Here is a 21,224-nt window from a genome sequence, read left to right as displayed (position 1 = left end):
TTATTGTAATTCTCACCAGCACATAGCAGACCCTGGTAATTATCATGAGAACAGTCGCTTTCATGTGATGGTGATGTTGGACAGAGGTGAATCTGAGACTCATTTCCTCTGCACTGAATCTCTTGTGTCCACATCTGAGCGTCTCCTTTGTCGAAAGCAGCTGCTCCCAGCACCTGTACAGGAGCCCCACAGTCCAGCTCTCTACACACAACCTCTGCATCCTGCTGGTCAAAGGCAGCATCACACACTGACATCCATGTCTGATCATGAAGTATCTCTAACCTCCCAGAGCAACTGGAGTTTCCAATAAGCTTGACATCTGAAGTAATACAAGAGAAGAAACGTTTAAAAAAAAAATTTAAATGCAATTGACAATTGTTTTCATACACTTTTGTTATCTCAATGCATAATGCCTGTCATTGCTGGTCAACCACAAAGTAACATTTACAGTGAAAAGAAGGGTTAATTTAAAGGATTAGTTCACAGAGAGTCCATCGCAGTCCATATTATTATTTTCACCAGACCATATCAATAACAAATTCTCAATTGATAATTAATCATTATTTTTGCGCATATCATTGTTTTATTTGTGAAGTAGCCATTTGCGGAAGGATTTAAGACCAAGCGGAATCCTCTGTCGGCTGCCATTTTCCATTTCTGAAGTTAATTGGCAACCCTAATGATCACGTAATTATCTTTTGACTCCCCTGACAACGGCACCTTGCTCAAAAAAAACAAACAAAAAAAACTCAAGTTGTTGGAGATATGCAAGCAACAAATAATAGAGGAAAAATGGATAATAGAAAGTGCGAAGGCGGCACTGAAAAGGCCAGCAAAAAAAAAATAATAAGAAAAAATAAGTGGGCCAGTCTAAGGCATGAAACTCCAGGGCTGAAAATGAGTCCCACTCCGGCCTTAAATGAGCCTATAACACAGCGAGTTTTTTATTTTTAATTTTGTCGAATAAAAACAGTCACACATACAAAACCAAAGAATTGAATGAGCCAATGACAGAGCCTTTTTTTTGTGCCACTTAGCCACTGTGCGCGCACACACACACACAAATAAACATGCACACAGACTTCCAAGTCAGATCAAAGTCCTACTTCTACTGCAAGATTTGTTGATGAAAATGTCAAAAAAATGTCTGGAACATGCTACTTGTTTGGTTTATTGTTTATTCTTACTTGTTTGGAACCATTTGCTTCCATTTTACTTTTTTTAGTTATTAAAATGTGATGTTTTTGTTAGAAATAAATGATTACTCTGTCTCCTACTTTGTCTTTTCCTTATAGCATGGTCAGATTTGTCTTTAAGCATATATTGGCATCTTGGTATAGTCTCACCCAACAAAATTTTTTATTTTTATTTTTTTAATTCTACACATTTTTTTAATTCTTCTTTTAGCATGATAAAATCTAAAACTTAAGAGGTTAAGTTCATTACAACAATGGTTTATAGATTTCAGCCACTGAGTACTACAGCCATATAGTGGCTATTGATAATTTTGATATTGTCATATGTCACCACGTCAACAAAATTTTAGGTTTTGGCTGTCTGAACTTACTGGAATGATTTTTATTTTACTGAAATATAAGAAATATTAAATATAACATAAAAAATAAGCATATTTTACATAAAAATATTAAACTTTAATAGGTCAATAAATTAAACAAATTACAAAAAATCAATTAATTGAAGTTTTTATTTTATTGAAGACAGTGATATGACATTTATAAAAATAAAAAAAAAATCGCAGTAAATTGTGGGATCACAGCTGAGACCCTTGTGCCCAAATTTTGTCCACGAAGGACAAATTAAGGGCTTCCATACGAAGGATGCTTGAGGGTTAGTTCACCCAAAAATGAAAATTAGCCCATCTTTTACTCACCCTCAAAGCATCGACTAATACATGGGCATTTTGGTCGAGACCACTCCATACCCTGTCTCTATGAGGATTGTCCTTGCACCCTCAGGACATGGGGTGCATTAAGGACACATTTGTCAAGGCATCATTCCCAGGCAACCAAGCCAGGCAACATCCTTTCGTTCACGTGCATAGTCTGTAACTCATGCTCTTTTGACAACGAAAAACAGTATTTTATACATATTGGCAGCCATTTAATAAAGTTTGAAACTGTGCCTTGTGTTTTTGAGGGTTGTGATTACAAGACCAACATATATACAACGTTTCACAGCCACAAGAGTAGAAAACACAACCCACATTCATTGGAAGATTTCAAGACCACTGTTCTTCATCAACACCAAAACAAGACGGATGAAGACAGTGACTTTGTTCAGGATGAAAATGACTGTGGCTCTGTCTTTGAGGAGAAGGATGACTTGCAAAAAGTCATTACTAAGAGAGTGGGGTTGCTTCTCCTGAAAATGGAAAGCATTTTTAATGTCTCCAATACATGCTTAGATGAACTAGTAGAGGAACTTCATTTCCTTACAGCATCTGCATCTGGTCCTGTTATTAAAGACATTATACTGAGCACTTTGAGAAAACATGGCTGTACTTTTGAAGATTCAGTGATATCAGAACTGGTCAAAGACCTTTGCCAGCAAAGCCCTGTCTGTGCTGCTTTACGAGTGGATGGGCCTTTAAGCAGTCAGTTCAGGAGAGCACAATTTAGAATGGAACATCTCTCACCAACTGAACCAGTTGAGTACATACTTGATAGTACTGAGAATAAAACATTTCAGTATGTACCGATCCTCCCATTATTATCTGAACTTTTGAACAAAAGACACATTCAAAAAACAATATTAGAGAACAAAAGGTCATCTGATGTCTCTTCTGGGTACAAATCATTTCATGATGGATCTTTCCTAAGAGAAAACAGCTTTTTATGTGAAGGTGAACATAAACTCCCACTCATCCTTTACATCGATGACTTTGAAGTATGCAACCCTCTGGGAACATCCCGCAAAAAGCATAAAGTCACAGCTGTGTACTGGGTGTTTGCAGACATACCTGCCACATTGAGATCTACACTGACTTCCATTTATTTAACCATTTTGTGCAAGGCAAATGATGTGAACCAGTATGGCTATGCAAAAGTTTTAGACCCACTGATCAAAGATTTGAAGTCCTTTGAAGATAATGGTATTTTTGTTCCAAGTCTGGGCAAAGTGGTCAAGGGCACTGTACTTGCTGTAGTTGCTGACAATCTTGGCGCTCACTCAATAGCTGGGTTTGTGGAAAGCTTTTCAGCTTCACATTTCTGTCGCTTTTGCATTGGAGAACGGTCACAGATCCAGAAGCATGAAGTAGCAGAAGGACTGTTTCCTCTGCGGACTAAGTCCAACTATGCCATGCATGTCAAAGCAGCATTGTCTGATCTTGCAAAAGCTCATCACTGTGGAGTTAAAAGACAGTGTCCCATCTCAGACAGGCTCAGCCACTTTCATGCTACATCAGGTTATCCCCCTGATGCTTTGCATGATTTGCTTGAAGGGATTGTACCTGTAGAAATATCACTCTGTCTTGATGTGTTAATCAGGAAGAAGTACATCTCTCTTGAGGAGCTCAACCATTCCATCCGTTGGTTTCCTTACAAGTGGAGTGACAAAACAAACTGTCCACAACCCATTGCCCCAAATTTCACATCACGAAAAAGTGTTGGAGGTAACGCACACGAAAACTGGTGCTTGTTGAGAATGATACCACTCATGATTGGTGACAAAGTCCCAGAAGATGAGCCTGCTTGGGAGGTTTTGATGACACTGAAAGATGTTGTTGAGCTTGTCATGGCTCCCCTCCACACAGATGAGACAATAGGATACATGCAAAGTAAGATCTCAGAACACCGTTACAGATATTTGGAAGTGTTCCCAGAGGAGACAGTGAGACCAAAACACCACTTTCTTGAGCACTATCCTCTGCTTACAACTGTTTATGGGCCACTTGTACATTTCTGGACCATGCGTTTTGAAGCCAAACACCGGTTCTTTAAAAGGGTTGTGAGGCAGACTGGGTGTTTTAGAAACATTCTCAAGACAATGGCAAGAAAACACCAATCGATGATTGCCTATCATAACCATGATTGCGACAATCAAAGGCCAGTGCTGTCAGTGTCACAGAGGACTCAAGTGGCAGTTGAGGTTCTAAAAGACAGCATTAAGGAGGCCTTTGCAAGGAAGTTCCCTGGGGAAGAGTTTGTGAACATGACAAATAAAGCAACCATTTTAGGCACAGACTATAATATTGGGATGATGTTGCCCTTTGGATCAACAGGAGGCCTACCTGACTTTGGAGAAATCCGGCAAATAATCATTGTGCACGAAAGTCCTGTCTTTGTGCTGAAGTTGTTTAGTGGCTGGTACTGTGAACACCTGAGGAGCTTCCAAGTAGAGCCAACAGGAGAGACAGAAATCCTTAAACATTCTGAATTGAAAGAAACGTACCCCTTGGCAGCATATAATACAGCAGGTGGTCGTATGGTGTCCCTTAAGCACTTCATTTGCACATCAGAGTAAGTGTAATGGGTTCATTATTTGTGTTTATCATATCAAGTACAGTTATTGAGAAAAAAAAAACAATTACTTCACAAAAAAACACTAAGTTTGAAGGGATGCCCACACAAACAACTATTTTGCCAGTCTTTTGTATTTATTACAGCTTTTATGTTTTTGCACACCTACCTTGATTCTACAGTTTCTATGCATTATGCATGATGAGAATGTTATGATTTAAGGTTGCTTTTATTACAAAGAAAGCCCCCCCCCCCCCCAATATTCTCTTCTCATCTCCTTTCACCTCCTCTATCTTCTCTTCTGTCTTTCTGTCCTCATCTCCTACTTCTTAAGTTAATAATAACCATCCAAGGTTGTTTATTCAAATTTCCACTGAACCAAATCTCAATTTATTTTTTTTGGTAGAAGAAACTTGAAGCAAACCTATGTAAGTAACTATGCAACTATTAATAACCTGTCTCAATTTTTTTTTTCTCTGTCTCTACAGCTGAGGAAACACACCCCAAACAAACAATGGCAGTCCAGTTGAGAGTCATTTTAGAAGAACACAACATTCAAAAGTTGACACTTTCAACAGGAATTCCTGATACAGTGGAAGATCTTGTTTCCATAGTTACTAAAACTTTCCAACTGTATGGAGAAATTGGACTACTATACCAAGACAAAGACTTTGACAATCAGTTTTTCAGTCTCACCTCAAGTGCTGACTTACACAACAAGGCCACAATTAAAGTGATCCAAAAAGACCCAGTCATCACCCTTGACCTAAACCCAGTATATCAATCAGAACCATCATCTACACTGAGTTCTCCGACTTCAGTGAACACCCATCCTGCAGGTAATACTGAAACGGACATCTCCCCTGCAGATGATGATGCATCCTCACATGTGTCCGACTGCGCATCGTCAAGTTCCAAGGACACCATTATTTTACCTGATTCATGTCGCCCTGCTGCATGGCCAGTGCCATTTCAAGTACCGCAGTTTTCCCGAGACATAGAGCTAATCCTCGCAGAGGCAAACAAATCATATCATGCCACTGGAAAACACTTCATGGATGCCCATGTTAAATCATCAATAATGCATGACCTTTCAAAAGTGATTTTTTCCTACACAGCCTATCCATCAAGTCAGCAGATTCTCTCAGTGGCTGAAGCTCTGGTTGCCAAGTTTCCATGTCTTAGGGAGCCGGGATCGTTTGCAGGTTTATATGGCTGGCAACAGCGCATAAAATATAAGATGCACAATTACCGTGCCAAGCTAAAATCTCGAAAATATGCTTTCCCGGAAATCGAAGTCAACACACTGAGGAGGAAGCATCCAGCTGATGCAGTCCCATCAAAAAACGTAAAAAAGCCCAAAAAAGCTGAAGTTAATTACCTCCCTCCACACCCTATTGGCGAAAGCCAAGACACACTGGAGGAGGAGAGGCTTGAATTACTTGATGAAGTGAAGAAGAAAAACAATGCAAAGATAATCGCAGATAAAATGAGTAAAACCTTCTCAAGCCGAAGGGTCGAAGTGGTGACCCTCAGCCCCTCTGTGAATGTGTTTAAAGAAAGGTGGCCAGCATTATTCAGTAAGGCTCAGGTGAGAATGTTTGATCATTTTTCCCTCCCACCAGGTAACATTCATGTGGTTACTTTGAGATCTGGTCTGTCATTTAAAGATTCCTTTTTTTGTCCCTTTACTTGCTCACTAGATCAAGGAAGAGTTCTGTCGTATAACAACAGTTTCCTTAGAAGAGAAATTCATGATGAAGCTTGATGGGTACACACCAGGTCTCTTGCAGCTAATGCGTGCTAAAGGAGGAGCTGCTGGTTCCAAGATACGCCCTCTGCTGGACACTGTAAATGACGTATGTTGTTTGACTTTGTACAAAGTTGAGCTCCAACTTGACAAACTACTACTTTGGTTTTATCAATCTGTGAAATGTTTAAAAATGTTTTAGTTTTTAAAGAATTCAGTCTTAGTGCACTGTAAAACCCGACAAGTTCAGAGAACTCAACTTTTGTGGTAACCGATTACCTCAAAACTTTTGAGTAAACCAAGTGCCTTGGCTTAAACCACTTAATTAAGTGATTAATTAAGTGCTGATTGAGCATTAGTGATGAACAGCTGCTGTTAACAAACAGAATCACTGAATGAAAGACAAACACAAGAACTACAACAACTGACTTCAGCCACAGCCTCAGATGAAATCAACTGAAATAAAAGACATGAAATCTCTCAAGATCTGATTAAATAACCCCACAAACAGCATCACCAGCTCCACTTATTCAGAACCAGACTGACTTTATTCCTGTCAGACATCTACAGAACATCTTATTGAGAATTAACAAAAGTTTAGATGTTGATTTATTTTCATTTGAAGTAACCATGTTAGAGATCAGTGTCTACTTTAGTTGGGCTCTTGACCCTTAACTTTTGAGTTATTTTTTTTCTTTCTGGCTGTTGTAACCATGTGTTCTTGAAACATATTTGTTATAACTCAAAAGTCCAGAGAAAATATCATCAGGTGTTGGTTGTTATATATTGATGATGATAATCATCAATTAGTGACCAGACATAGCTCAGAATCTAATCTCTGATTAAGTCGATGTTGTATTGATTATAGTAAAAGTGATTCTAAAAGCCAGTAGTTCTGTGATAATCAGTTAATATAAAAGACTTTCCAAACAGTTTATGTACATAAAACTTGAATCTACGATAGCAATTAGTCTCACACAGACATCAATTATCAGCATATGAACCTCAACAATGGTGACCAAAAAAAAAAAAAAAATTCATGCAGCAATGCATTCTGGGAGCCATGGATGAGTTTTGTACTATGCCATTACCCAGCATACACTACTGCATGATTTTTTTTTATGGTCACCATTGTTGAGGTTCATATGCTGATTCTTGATGTCTGTGTGAGACTGCTTGTCACCATAGATTAAAGTATTATCTACATAAACTGTTTAGAATGTTCTTTATATTCACTGATTATCACAGAATAACTTCTACTATAACCAATACAACATTGATTTAATCAGCAATTATGCTCTGAATGGGATCAATCCACTAACCGAGGATTGTCACCATAAATATATTACAGCCATGCTACTACATATATATATATATATATATATATATAAATAAAACAGACAGAAAAGAAACTAAGACAGAAAACAAGAGCCCAGTGCCCAACTAAAGCAGACACTAATCTCTAACATGGTTACTTCAAATGAAACTAAATCAACATCTAAATCTTAGTTAAATCTCAATAAGATCTTCTGTAGATGTCTGACATAAAGTGAATAAGTGGAGCTGGTGATGCTGTTTGTGGGGTTGTTTAGATCTTAAGAGATTTCATGTCTTTTATTTCAGTTGAGTTCTTGTGTTTGTCTTTCATTCAGTGATTCTGTTTGTTAACAGCAGCTGTTCATCACTAATGCTCAATCAGCACTTAATTAATCACTTAATTAAGTGGTTTAAGCCAAGGCACTTGGTTTACTCAAAAGTTTTGAGGTAATCGGTTACCACAAAAGTTTTGAGTTCTCTGAACTTGTCGGGTTTTACAGTGTGTATGTAAATCGCTGGGTTCCACTAACAGTCTTTTCACTAAATTGTGTCTCCCTACAGTCACAGAGCATTGAGAAAAAAAGGGATGCAGTTGTCTGCTGCCTCATTGGCTACCTGGGTGAAAGACAAGAAGATCTTTTCCATGACTGCCAGGTATGTCATATTAATAACAAGTGACTGATTAACTCAATGGATCCTCATGTCTTCCTCTGCTCTGCTCTGCTCTCCTTGTCTCTCATCTATTCCTTTCATTTCTTCTGCTCTCCCCTCTTCTTCTCAGCTCTACTCGGCTCTCCTCTGGTATACCCTCTTCTCCCCTTCTCCTTTCGTCTTCTGTCCACTTCCCTCTGCTCTCCTTTACTCTGCAGGATAAACTGAAATATATTGGAACGTCATCTTAAATAATATATGTAAATTAAAAATCTTTTTAACATGTAGGAATGTGAGGACCACACAGACAAAACAATGAAGGTGATTGTGAAGCACAACATCATGGCTGAGGAGGATCCATCAGATGTGTCTATTGTGATTGAGGGAAACACAGTGATGGAAGGATGTGGAAGTCGAACAAAGGCGTGTGTTCTGCTGATGGGACTGATATATGCCCTCAACCTTGAATATCCAAAGCAGCTGAAGAACACGTTTGAAACTTTTCAAAAACTTTTTTTGGAGCTTGACGGGGCGAAACTACTGAAGAAGGTCCACAGCCTCAAAAGTAAGCTCATGCAATAGACACACACACACACACACACACACACACAGACACACACACACACACACACCATTGCTCTGACTTCCCCAGATTAACAGAAAAGGAACACTAGAAAGTGGCCGGCCTGGTCAATACCACTGAATGTAGCCTGAAGAAATTTGATCTCTTCCTCTATACCCTCCTCTTCCCCTCACCCTTAGTTTGTTTTAAAGATGTTGGTGTTCACTTGTTCTATCCTTATCTAGATGTTTGATACTGTACGTGCACAGGAACAATGTTGTAGAGTTTCCGTGTGTGCTTTTGACTGTTAAAATAGAATAAGTGGCCTCTGAAAGTGTTACAGTATTTGAAGCTGTAAGCTTAGCGAACAGGTTAATTCCTTCAAATATTGTGTGAAGATGTTGTATTGCACTTTATTCTGTGTTTGGATCATTGCTGCATGTAAACAAGGCGGTTCAGTTATTTGTTGTATAAATGCACCTGCAGATTTGGTAAGTCACTGTTATGTAAAGTTAAAGAGTTTGGATACAAAAAAATCCTCATGTGACTGGACACCTCTAGGAGCTCTGCTCTGATCTTCTCACTTCTCATTTCTTCTGCTCTCCTTTCTTCTCTTCTCTGCTCTGATCTCCTTTTCCGTTCATTTCCTCTTGTCTTCTCTGCTCTCCTCTTCTCTTCTATCCTCTGCTCTGCTCACTTCTTCTCTTCACTGCTCTGATCTCCTCACCTCTCCCCTCATTTCTTTTGCTCTCCTCTCTTCTCTCCTCACTTCTCTTCTCTGCTCTGATCTCCTTTTTCTTTTTGAGCAATGTGGGAAGATGCGTTTGTCATCTAGAAACAACATTTGAAGATGTTAGTTTAGTGAGTTATATAACATGTTCATACCTTGAAAAGCTGTGTGAAGCTGTTTATTGCACTTTATTCTGTGTTTTTTGATCATTTTATGGATTAAAAACAGTAAAATTTTCATCTTCTGAAAGTCTTTTTTTTTTTTTGTGGTGGGGGGTGGGAATCTTACATTCTCTGAATAAGTAATAGTTACTCACTGATATTAATTATTTTTGAATAGTGATTATTTGGGGTAAATTTTACCTTCTCTGAATAAGGAATAGGTACTACCTGATATTAATTAACTTTGAATAGTAATAATTAGGTATTAGCTACTTAGCGATCAAGAGTAAATTTTACCCAATTTTAATGAGTAAGTAAAAGTATGAAATGTGAGGTATATATAACCCAATTTATTTTAGTATTTAATAGCTTTTTAGTTCATTTATTTTCTACTCACAACAGGGAATTAAATCTACCCAAAAAAAGTGGATGCAAATTGTTACCTCAGATTTATTGGGTAAATTCTACATGTTGCTTTTTACAGTGCAATTGACAATTGTTTTCATACACTTTTGTTATCTCAATGCATAATGCCTGTCATTGCTGGTCAACCACAAAGTAACATTTACAGTGAAAAGAAGGGTTAATTTAAAGGATTAGTTCACAGAGAGTCCATCGCAGTCCATATTATTATTTTCACCAGACCATATCAATAACAAATTCTCAATTGATAATTAATCATTATTTTTGCGCATATCATTGTTTTATTTGTGAAGTAGCCATTTGCGGAAGGATTTAAGACCAAGCGGAATCCTCTGTCGGCTGCCATTTTCCATTTCTGAAGTTAATTGGCAACCCTAATGATCACGTAATTATCTTTTGACTCCCCTGACAACGGCACCTTGCTCAAAAAAAACAAACAAAAAAAACTCAAGTTGTTGGAGATATGCAAGCAACAAATAATAGAGGAAAAATGGATAATAGAAAGTGCGAAGGCGGCACTGAAAAGGCCAGCAAAAAAAAAATAATAAGAAAAAATAAGTGGGCCAGTCTAAGGCATGAAACTCCAGGGCTGAAAATGAGTCCCACTCCGGCCTTAAATGAGCCTATAACACAGCGAGTTTTTTATTTTTAATTTTGTCGAATAAAAACAGTCACACATACAAAACCAAAGAATTGAATGAGCCAATGACAGAGCCTTTTTTTTGTGCCACTTAGCCACTGTGCGCGCACACACACACACAAATAAACATGCACACAGACTTCCAAGTAAGATCAAAGTCCTACTTCTACTGCAAGATTTGTTGATGAAAATGTCAAAAAAATGTCTGGAACATGCTACTTGTTTGGTTTATTGTTTATTCTTACTTGTTTGGAACCATTTGCTTCCATTTTACTTTTTTTAGTTATTAAAATGTGATGTTTTTGTTAGAAATAAATGATTACTCTGTCTCCTACTTTGTCTTTTCCTTATAGCATGGTCAGATTTGTCTTTAAGCATATATTGGCATCTTGGTATAGTCTCACCCAACAAAATTTTTTATTTTTATTTTTTTAATTCTACACATTTTTTTAATTCTTCTTTTAGCATGATAAAATCTAAAACTTAAGAGGTTAAGTTCATTACAACAATGGTTTATAGATTTCAGCCACTGAGTACTACAGCCATATAGTGGCTATTGATAATTTTGATATTGTCATATGTCACCACGTCAACAAAATTTTAGGTTTTGGCTGTCTGAACTTACTGGAATGATTTTTATTTTACTGAAATATAAGAAATATTAAATATAACATAAAAAATAAGCATATTTTACATAAAAATATTAAACTTTAATAGGTCAATAAATTAAACAAATTACAAAAAATCAATTAATTGAAGTTTTTATTTTATTGAAGACAGTGATATGACATTTATAAAAATAAAAAAAAAATCGCAGTAAATTGTGGGATCACAGCTGAGACCCTTGTGCCCAAATTTTGTCCACGAAGGACAAATTAAGGGCTTCCATACGAAGGATGCTTGAGGGTTAGTTCACCCAAAAATGAAAATTAGCCCATCTTTTACTCACCCTCAAAGCATCCTAGGTGTATATGACTTTCTTCTCTCAGACGAATCCAATCTGAGTTATATTACAAATTTTCCTTGCTCTTCCAAGCGTTAGAATGGGAGTAGGTGGGTGTTTTTGTTCAACAGTCCAAAAGTAGTCAAAAAAGCGCGCGCATCCATAATAGAACATGCCTCACACGGCTCTGGGGGTTGAATAAAGGCCTCCTGTAGCAAATCGATGCGTTTTTGTAAGAAAAATGTCCATATTTAAAATGGTATAAATAAATATTTCTCACTTCCGCTGTCATACGTGCAAGCCGTTCCGCTCGGATGACGTCGGACATATGTGCAACACACGTGCCTTTCTCGCAAGTTTGTTAACAGGAGCAAAGGAAGCAAAGTTTCCTTACTTTAGCAAAGGAAAACCAGTCTCATCTTGGCTTATATCGAAATTCTCCAACATCTGTCTTTACAAATCCTCATTTTGTGCTTCTAATTGGTGACCGGCTTTTTGTTTTGCTCTCTCTCCTCTGTGCTTCCGCGTTCGTCACTTCTCACCGGCGCGTGCGCAACACGTACATCCTACGGCATCGACCAACAACAGTTAGCAGAAGTGAGAAAAAAGTTGAGCTGTGTGAGGCACGTTTTATTATGGATGGATGTGCTTTATTTGACTACTTTTGGACTGTTGAACAAAAACACACCCGCTTACTCACGTTCCAACGATTGGAAGAGCAAGGAAAATTTTTAATATAACTCAGATTGGATTCGTCTGAAAGAAGAAAGTCATATACACCTAGGATGCTTTGAGGGTGAACAAAACATAATTTTCATAACCCTTTAGCAAGTCTCCAAAGGTGTTTTCTGAAATCACACAGATGAGGTTATTTAACATTTTGGACAAAGAATGTTTGAGGATTTGATTGCATGAGGTGTTTCATTCGTGTTTATTTCCAGGCACCATTAGTAAGGTTTGCACACTGAACTGACTCTGGGTGGGAACCCATTTCGTACTTGATTATTACGGCCACAGTATTTGATCTATTTAAAAAACAAAAATTGTCTATTCATAACACGGAATGCATCTGAGAGAAGATTTCAGAACTAGAAAATATTTTAGCAAAGATTAAAACTCAGTCTTGGCAGTATACAGCTTGGTTGCACATTACAATCGAGTGTTTTACATGTAACTGCAGCTTGTTATTTTTTTAAATAAATGAACCCTGAGAATTCACATTTTACCATACAAATGTAGCACATTTTATATTTATGAACGTGCATTTCTCTGAGCCAAAAAAACAACCATCTGAGAGAAGATTTCAGAACTAGAAAATATGTTAGCAAAGATTAAAACTCTTGGCAGTGCACAGCTTGGTTGCACATTACAATAGAATGTTTAACATGTAATTGCAGCTTGTTATTTGTAAATAAATGAAGCCTGAGAATTCACATTTTACCATTCAAATGCAGCACATTTTTATTTATGAACACACATTTCTCTGAGCCAAAAGAAACAACAAGGCACAAAATTTCCATTCTGTCAGTCTTTCATTTGGGCAAGTGCTGTTGAATCGACATTGTTAGCATGCTGAGATGTAATCACACTTTGCATATTGTTCATGATTATGCATGCTGTGCATAGTTGCTGAAAGCAGAGGGCTGCACAAAGAAACCTGCTTTCTGTCAGCACTGAAGTACGGCAACAACCGGTGGATCCAGGTGCTCACCATGGAAAACTCATTACAAAGAAAATTATCTATAAACAGAGTTTTTAAAAAAGCATGCACTTAAAACAGAATATGACGTTTGCTTACTATTATACATTTATTTTAAAATATAATGCTACAAACTTAAAAAGAAATAAATATTATAAATAAACTTTTTTTCCTCATTTAAAACTGGAAATAGTCAATAAAACTTGCATAGTTTTACCCAACATTTGTATTTAGAGTATGCTGGTTTAGCAACAAGCTAACATCAAACTATTCCATGAAGAGAAAAAATGCTACCTTGTTTATCATATTGTGTGATGTGAGACGTGAGAGTTCATATCTCACATTGGCAAGCAGCACCTGTTTCAAACCACTTTACTGATGCCAAGAAGGTTGGCTGCAAATCCCACAGATAAGTGGAGATAATTTGCTAATGAAGCAGCTGTATACATGATATACATTTATATGAACAGCATGCATACATGCTTAAGGGCATTTAAACCAGAAAATGTTAACCCAGGGCCTTGTTTAATCCAAGATTAATAACAACATTGATTAGATAAGTGCAGCATTCACATAGCATGTGACCTGTTTAATAATCGGTTGTCTGTATGGGGGAATGTTGTCATGTATATCTGCTTCTGAAATACACTGTAAAAATAATACAGTATCTTCATCAGATCAGCGCAGTTTCTGTTGCTAACATTTACCTGAATCGAACTTTAAACGTTTTTTTGAAGAAGATGAAAGCTGCAATGTGGAAGATGTTCAGCACAGTTTAATCACATCAACAATAGCTACTAAAATATGTACATCATTGCAAATCATGCATCGCTCATCTCATAAAATCTCATATTAATTCTCTAAGAATGAATTGCATCCCGTGTAAGCATTGTTTGTATGTAGAGTAAATGTAAAGTAAATCAGCTAACTGCCCAAATGTGCCTACAAAATTTGTGCTAAACACAACATTTGCAAAGTGTGATTCCCCAGTTTTGCAGGCCATACATGAGTACTGGGTTGTGGAGAATGAAGGAAACCACCACTTCGTGTCCCTATTTTCAGGCAGATACTGTGACTGTGTTTTGGATTGGCTGTAAGAACAACTTAGATGTTCAGTATGTCATAATAGGGCTGCACAATTCATTGTATTTTAATGGTGATTGAGATTTCTGTTTCTCTCCATTTCCATTTGACATTTATGTTATCTTACAATGGTAATAAGCCTCAATGCGCTTTTATGCTTGGGGTTGCGAGATGTCAAGAGTTTAAAGGCCTTTTCACACCAAGAACGATAACTATAAAGATGACTAAGATAACTAGAGTCCACACCAGCGGACAATATCGTCTGTTTATTCTCAGCACATGCTCATCTACCTATTTAAATTCTCGAGCTTGTGACAGCAGGATTGATTACGATTGGCTGTCAATATTTTTATCGTTCATCAGCTGGAAAAAAAATCGTTCTGAAAGTTATTCCAACTATATCGTTTCTCTGTCCCTTTATCGTTATAGTTGTGGTGTGGACTCTGCTATTCTTTAATATTGAGAACGATTTTTACAACTATATCTTTATCGTTATCTTTATAGTTATCGTTCCTGGTGTGAACGGGTCTTAAGTCCTAATCAGGGTTTTCTCTTAAATGATACATTATCTGTCACTGAAGGAAAAGTTCACCCAAATATGAAAATTGACTCACCCTCAGGCCATCCAAGATATAGATTGTTTCTTCATCAGAACAAGTTTGGAGAAATGCATTATTACATCACTTGCTCACCAATGGATCCTCTGCAGTGAAGGGGGGCCGTCAAAATGAGAGTTCAAACTAGGGCTGGGTGATAAATCGATAATGATAAATATTGTGCGATATAAATGTCCTCAATAAACGATATGAAGAGTTCAATAAGTGATCAATATAATGTGAATGATGCAAAGGCGGAACGAAAGAGCGCTAGTCATTTGAAGCGCTAGCCACTCGGACCGTTTATCCACTCGACTTAAAGCTCAAACAGCGGCGCGGCGCAAGCTCACTAGAGCAGATGCATTACTCGCTGATGAGTCTCGGTCACGAGACACTGAACAGTGCTGTGAGATCCAGTGTGAAGCACTTGAATTCAGCAAACAACACAAATAACTCGGTTTATAGCCAGATGATACAGCACTGACAAACAGGAGAAACACTGCGCAATGATACAGTTATAAGACTTTTTAATCTACAAATCGCCATAATTTACCATATATTTACTGTAGTAGCATTAACTGCACCGTATTGTGTCAGAAATGTGGGTATTCGTGTTGAATTTTATTATATTATTAATGTAGGCGTATTAAATGTATTGAAGGAGGAGTAATGCAATATAATTACAGTGTTTTTTGTGATTAAGCTATGTCGTTTATGTATTTATACTAAATGTGGGAGGCCAATCATCTCTGAGTTTAAGAGAAAATGCCAATGAAAATTGGCTAGTGGATTTTGCATGCTGAGCCACTCACCGTGCCTACAGGTATATAAGGCGACAGCGCGCATCCACTCATTATGTTTTACACTGAGGAGCCGAGAACGTGTCCCAGCAACAGCGAATAGTTCAAGGTTGTGGCATGGGGACATAACGTCTCCGTCCCCTCCATCAGGGGATGAGGGTTACGTACGTAACCGAGACGTTCCCTATCTGTCGGTCACTACGAGTTATGTCGAACAACATATAAGGGTCCATGGAAAACACCACAACCTGAACACCGTCACAACCCTGTGGCACTGCAATTGTTGACAAGCCGCAAAAAGCGTGTCACAAAAGCTACGCTAAGGTCGTAACCTTCCCAAAGCCCCAGAGCAAATTCACTGATCTTGGTACCGAAGGGGACCAAAATGTGAGTACATCGCTGCTGGAGAAGGCCATGCTGCTCTTCCGTCCACAAAAAAAGTTTTTTTGGAAGGGATTTCAACCTTCAGTGAAAGATTGCTTCAAATCTTTCCTATTTGTTCTTTCAGCCTGGCAGAACAATGGGAAAGCGAGCCTTAAGGAAAAAGGTCGCTACGGAGACCACATCCTACCCGTAGGGTAGGTGATATGTGGAGATACTGATATGGACTGACCCAGGGCGCAGTACTACATATGGAATGGGTCTCTGAGGCAGGTCCTACCTTAGAGAGAGTGACAGAGTGAGTCTGTCAAGGGAAGACACGGGTTTACCGAGAGGGAAACCTTACCATGGAAGAATACACATATGGGATTACCCATAGGGAATCAAGCCATATGGACACCTAGCCGAGTACAGGGGCTGACCGGGACTCCGGGCATGCTAACACCATTACTGGGCCTGGCGTCAGACTGCTCCGCCAAGTCTGACTGCCGAGGGTACTGGAGGATGTTCGACCAGGGTTCGTCAACTGGGGAACTCTGCTGGGAGAAGAAAGACGCTCGCATCCCCGTGTGTGGGGGAATGGCGCAGCAAGCATGACACCGAGCCAGTTCTTCCTGCCAATTACCTGTTACCCAACACACGGGAAGAAACCGGCTCTACATGAAGGTTGTAAAACCTTGCGAAGGTGTTAGGTGTCGCTCAGCCCATAGCTCGACAGATGTCTGCAAGAGAGGCGCCGTGGACCAGCGCCCAAGAGGAGGCAACACTCCAAGTGGAGTTGGCTCTCACACCCAGGGGGCATGGCTCGCCTTGGGATTGGTATGCAGTCCACTTTCCAGTGGGCCAACCTCTGCCTGGAGACAGCCTTCCCTTTCTGCTGGCCTCCAAAGCAGAAAAGGAGATGCTCAGAGCTTCTGAAACTCTGGGTGCGGTCCACGTATATGTGTAATGCTCTTACGGGACACAGCAATGCCAAGGCTGGATCTGCCTCCTCCGGGGGCAGCGCTTGCAGGTTCACCACCTGATCTCGTAAGGGAGTGGTGGGAACCTTGGGCATGTATCCAGGCCGGGGTCTCAGGACAACGTGAGAGTAGGCCGGCCCGAACACAAGGCACTCTTCACTTGCCGAAAATGCTTGGAGGTCCCCGACCCTCTTGATGGAAGTGAGCGCGATCAGGAGAGCTGTCTAAAGAGACAGGAACTTTAGCTCAACTGAATCAAGTGGCTCAAAGGGACCCCTCTGAAGTCCAGCCAGGACAATAGAGAGATCCCAGGAGGGTATCAGGGGTGTCCTAGAAGATTTCAACCTGGGACCCCTCAGGAACCTAACAATCAGGTCATGCTTTCCCAGGGACCGGCCGTCCACTGCATCGTGACGTGCTGCAATAGCAGCGACATACACTTTCAAGGTGGAGGGTGACAGCCTACGCTCCAACCCTTCTTGCAGGAAAGAAAGCACGACTAATCGAGCATCTCCAGGGGTCTTCTCGGTGAGAAGAACACCAATTCGTGAACAGACTCCACTTCAAAGCATAGGCATGCCTCGTAGAGGCCTCGTAAATATAGTACACAGAATCTCTTCGATTACAATTTGCAACTAGACGGGTGTACTGTTACTTCCTCTAGCTGTAATTAACCCCTAGCAAGTGGGAGAGTCGTGATGTGTTTATCTTGGTAAACATTGTCATAATTACTTTCCAAATATGACTTCAGAGCACTCGCTGTGTAAGGACAGTGCATGGAGTTAGGGTAATTACAAAACAACATAATCTCATGTTTGTATAGCATACTCTATATGTAGACATCTGAATTGCGCAAAACTACATGCCATTTATTAATTATATGCACAATTTTAATAAAGATCAGAGGATCTGTTAATTAAGACTTGCTTGTAAACAGAGAACAGACGACATGTAACCTCTTACAAAACACGTCTCTGAGGCACAAACACACCTCGTTTCCAACTGTTCGGATGATTAAAAAGCCACATTGATTAACAAGAAAAATAAATGACTTGTTTTGACTTGAGTTTATAATCCTGCGATTCCTCTCAAAGGTATTAACCCAATCATTCGTATGCGTGTGATTATGATTTACAGTCAGCACTCCTCATTCAGCTTTGTAATGCATTAGGCATCTAATTGTTTTTGCACGTTTTGTCTTAACACTTAAACAAATATTTAAAAAAATTCAGCTTCTATAAAGTCTAATGAACTGTAAAGTGATTCTAAGTCATGATAGGATTTTGAATCAATCTTGAATAATGCATGCCAACAGTTTGAGTTCCAAAGCAGAATAAAATACTAATTAGAGCAAAAATCGATTATATCATGAAGAGATTGCCTTTATTAATTATTCATTATGATAGCTTCAGATTTTCAGAATTTGCCTGTATCTGCACATCCCTCAATCAATACTTCTCCTCCTCAGAACTGTTTAACTTATAAAGAAATTTAACTGAATTATCCGGCATGAATTTTCTGTATTTTCATTTCAGAGTAAAGCTGCACGAGCATCATGATGATATAAAAATGACAAGGATGACTTAATTGACAAAAGTCGTCTCAATTCTTTAACTATAGGCACCTTTAAAATGGTATTTAATTTTTAGTTTTAAGTTTTTTTTTGTTTTCTTAATTATTAATTTATTAATATATAGCCCAAGCATTGTATTTATTATTTTTATTTTTTTTAAGGGGAAACCATGTTTGGCAGAAATAACAGCACAACTGTTGTGTGTGTGTGTGTGTGTGTGTGTGTGTGTGTTGTGTTTTTAATGTTTAAAATTTACTTTGTTGTAATGGCTTTAATTTCTTGTAATGGCAAAGCTGAACTTTCAGCATTATTATTAAGCATAATTATTTCAGCATTATTCCAGTCATCAGTGTCACATGATCCTTCAGAAATAATTCTAATATGTGGGTTTGCTTATCAATTTCTTTCTTTCTTTCTTTTTCTTTCTTTCTTTCTTTCTTTCTTTCTTTCTTTCTTTCTTTCTTTCTTTCTTTCTTTCTTTCTTTCTTTCTTTCTTTCTTTCTTTCTTTCTTTCTTTCTTTCTTTCTTTCTTTCTTTCTTTCTTTCTTTCTTTCTTTCTTTCTTTCTTTCTTTCTTTCTTTCTTTCTTTCTTTCTTTCTTTCTTTCTTTCTTTCTTTCTTTCTTTTTTTGATGAATATAAAGTTCAACAGAACAGCATGTTTAAAATATAAATATTTTATAACATTATAAACGCATTTACTGTACATTGATTGATTTAATTTGTTCTTGCTGAATAAAAAGAAATAATTTAAAATAAATAAAAGAAGAAAAACATACAGACCCTAACATTTGACCCTTATGTAAAAAAAAACAATAATTTAAGCTTTAAATAGAGAAACAGGTTACACCTAAAATTATTGTTAGTGTAAAATCCAGTGTCACATAATGAAGTCTTGCAAATCTTTAAGACAAAATAGTCAATCCAAAATAGTTCATTTTTAAGCTCTTTTCTACGATATTTTCAATATTTCCCTTTTATGAGACTGTTTGAAATTACCCTTGCTGACGGTATGTGTGATGAGAATCCTCACCAAGCTTGATACTGAGATCACAGCAGTCTGTGCCTGAATTGATTTCTTTTGCTTGAGACATTCGTTTTTGCTCAAATTTCCTATATCTATCTGCAGGTCCCCAGACACCTTCTGAAGATGAAAACCAAGGACATGGGCACATTAAATAGACGCCGGCTTCAGCTACTCGAGATTTTCAATCCCTGATGGAATAGCTTTTTCCAAAGATGCACTGGCATTACCAGCAGCCCCACAGCTGAATCTGTGGTGCTCAAAGAAAAAAATAAAAAGGTTTTTTTTTTTTTTTTTTTTTTTCAAGCTTGTCATGCTGATAAGAGGATTTTTTTATTATTATTATTATATATATTTTTAGATTTCACAGAAAGAGGAATACTACTATAAAATGACAAACAACTAAATATATGATGTTGTACCCACAGATTTTTGTGAGAAAAAAAAAACAAACTATGTATGTGTGTATTTAGACAGAGAGAGGTCGTTGGGTGTTTGTGTTGGGCCCCCTCTCTTCATATTATTTGAACTAGACTAACAACAAATAAAGATATTCACTGAAAAGTGTATTCTCCTGTCATTCTGTGGCTGCTTGGAAGTCTGTGGGAATAATATCCTGGGACTGAGAGATGACTTAGTGGTCTCTGCATGCTGAGGAGAGCATGTTCAAGCTGCAGAGTCAGCACAGCATGCAGCCTTGAGCGCCGGCACGGGACACCTCATAACTCGACAGACACATCCAGAGAGAGTGTGTGACAGATGGTAGAGATGACACACACTACATACCATCTTCGTCCTTCTTTTGACCCTAGGTCAAGACAACAGATTTAATTGTAAAAAAAAAAATGTTGTTTAATACTCAACAAAGTCATAATTAACCATTTATGATTTATTTTGATGGTAAGTTGTACTTGCCGAAGCCACATGGATTCCACCTTCACTATCTCCACAGGCTTACCACACAGAGAGATGAGTATTGAAAGACGTCATTTTAGTACCCAAAGATGAATACCTTTTTATGCTGTTAAAGGGATAGTTAACCCAAAAATGAAAATAAAATGTTTATCTGCTTACCCCCAGGGCATCCAAGATGTAGATGACTTTGTTTCTTCAGTAGAACACAAACGAAGATTTTTAACTCAAACGGTTGCAGTCTGTCAGTCATATAATGGAAGTGAATGAGAATCACGGCTCACACAAAAAAACATACACAAACAAAACCAATTTAAACCCTGCGGCTCGTGACGATACATTGATGTGTAAAGACACGAAACGATCGGTCTGTGCAAGAAGATGAACAGTATTTATATCGTTTTTTACCCCTGATTTACCGCAATGTCCGAACTGTCCTGAGCACGTCCTGAGTGAGTTCGTGTCTTCTTCTTCTTCTTGCATTACAGCGGATCGCAAACTTTTAAGTGCATTACCACCACCTATCTCTCAAATGGAC

General features: G+C 38.2%; 1 protein-coding gene across 1 annotated transcript; it reads left to right on the top strand.

Moving 5' to 3' along the window:
- The first annotated feature begins 4,995 nt into the window (after positions 1-4,995).
- Positions 4,996-9,689, top strand: LOC107664801 (uncharacterized). Its single transcript, XM_016455474.1, has 4 exons — positions 4,996-6,072; positions 6,185-6,340; positions 8,110-8,202; positions 8,488-9,689. Exons 1-4 carry the CDS (start codon positions 4,996-4,998, stop codon positions 8,779-8,781), a joined length of 1,620 nt encoding a protein of 539 aa, XP_016310960.1. The 3' UTR covers positions 8,782-9,689.
- The last annotated feature ends 11,535 nt before the right edge of the window (positions 9,690-21,224 follow it).

Source organism: Sinocyclocheilus anshuiensis, unplaced genomic scaffold (genome assembly GCF_001515605.1).
Source record: "Sinocyclocheilus anshuiensis isolate Anshui unplaced genomic scaffold, SAMN03320099.WGS_v1.1 scaffold135, whole genome shotgun sequence".
In the NCBI taxonomy this organism is placed as follows: Eukaryota; Metazoa; Chordata; class Actinopteri; order Cypriniformes; family Cyprinidae; genus Sinocyclocheilus; species Sinocyclocheilus anshuiensis.
The sequence above is the reverse complement of the archived record's forward strand: the minus strand, read 5'-3'. Positions and strand labels throughout refer to the sequence as shown.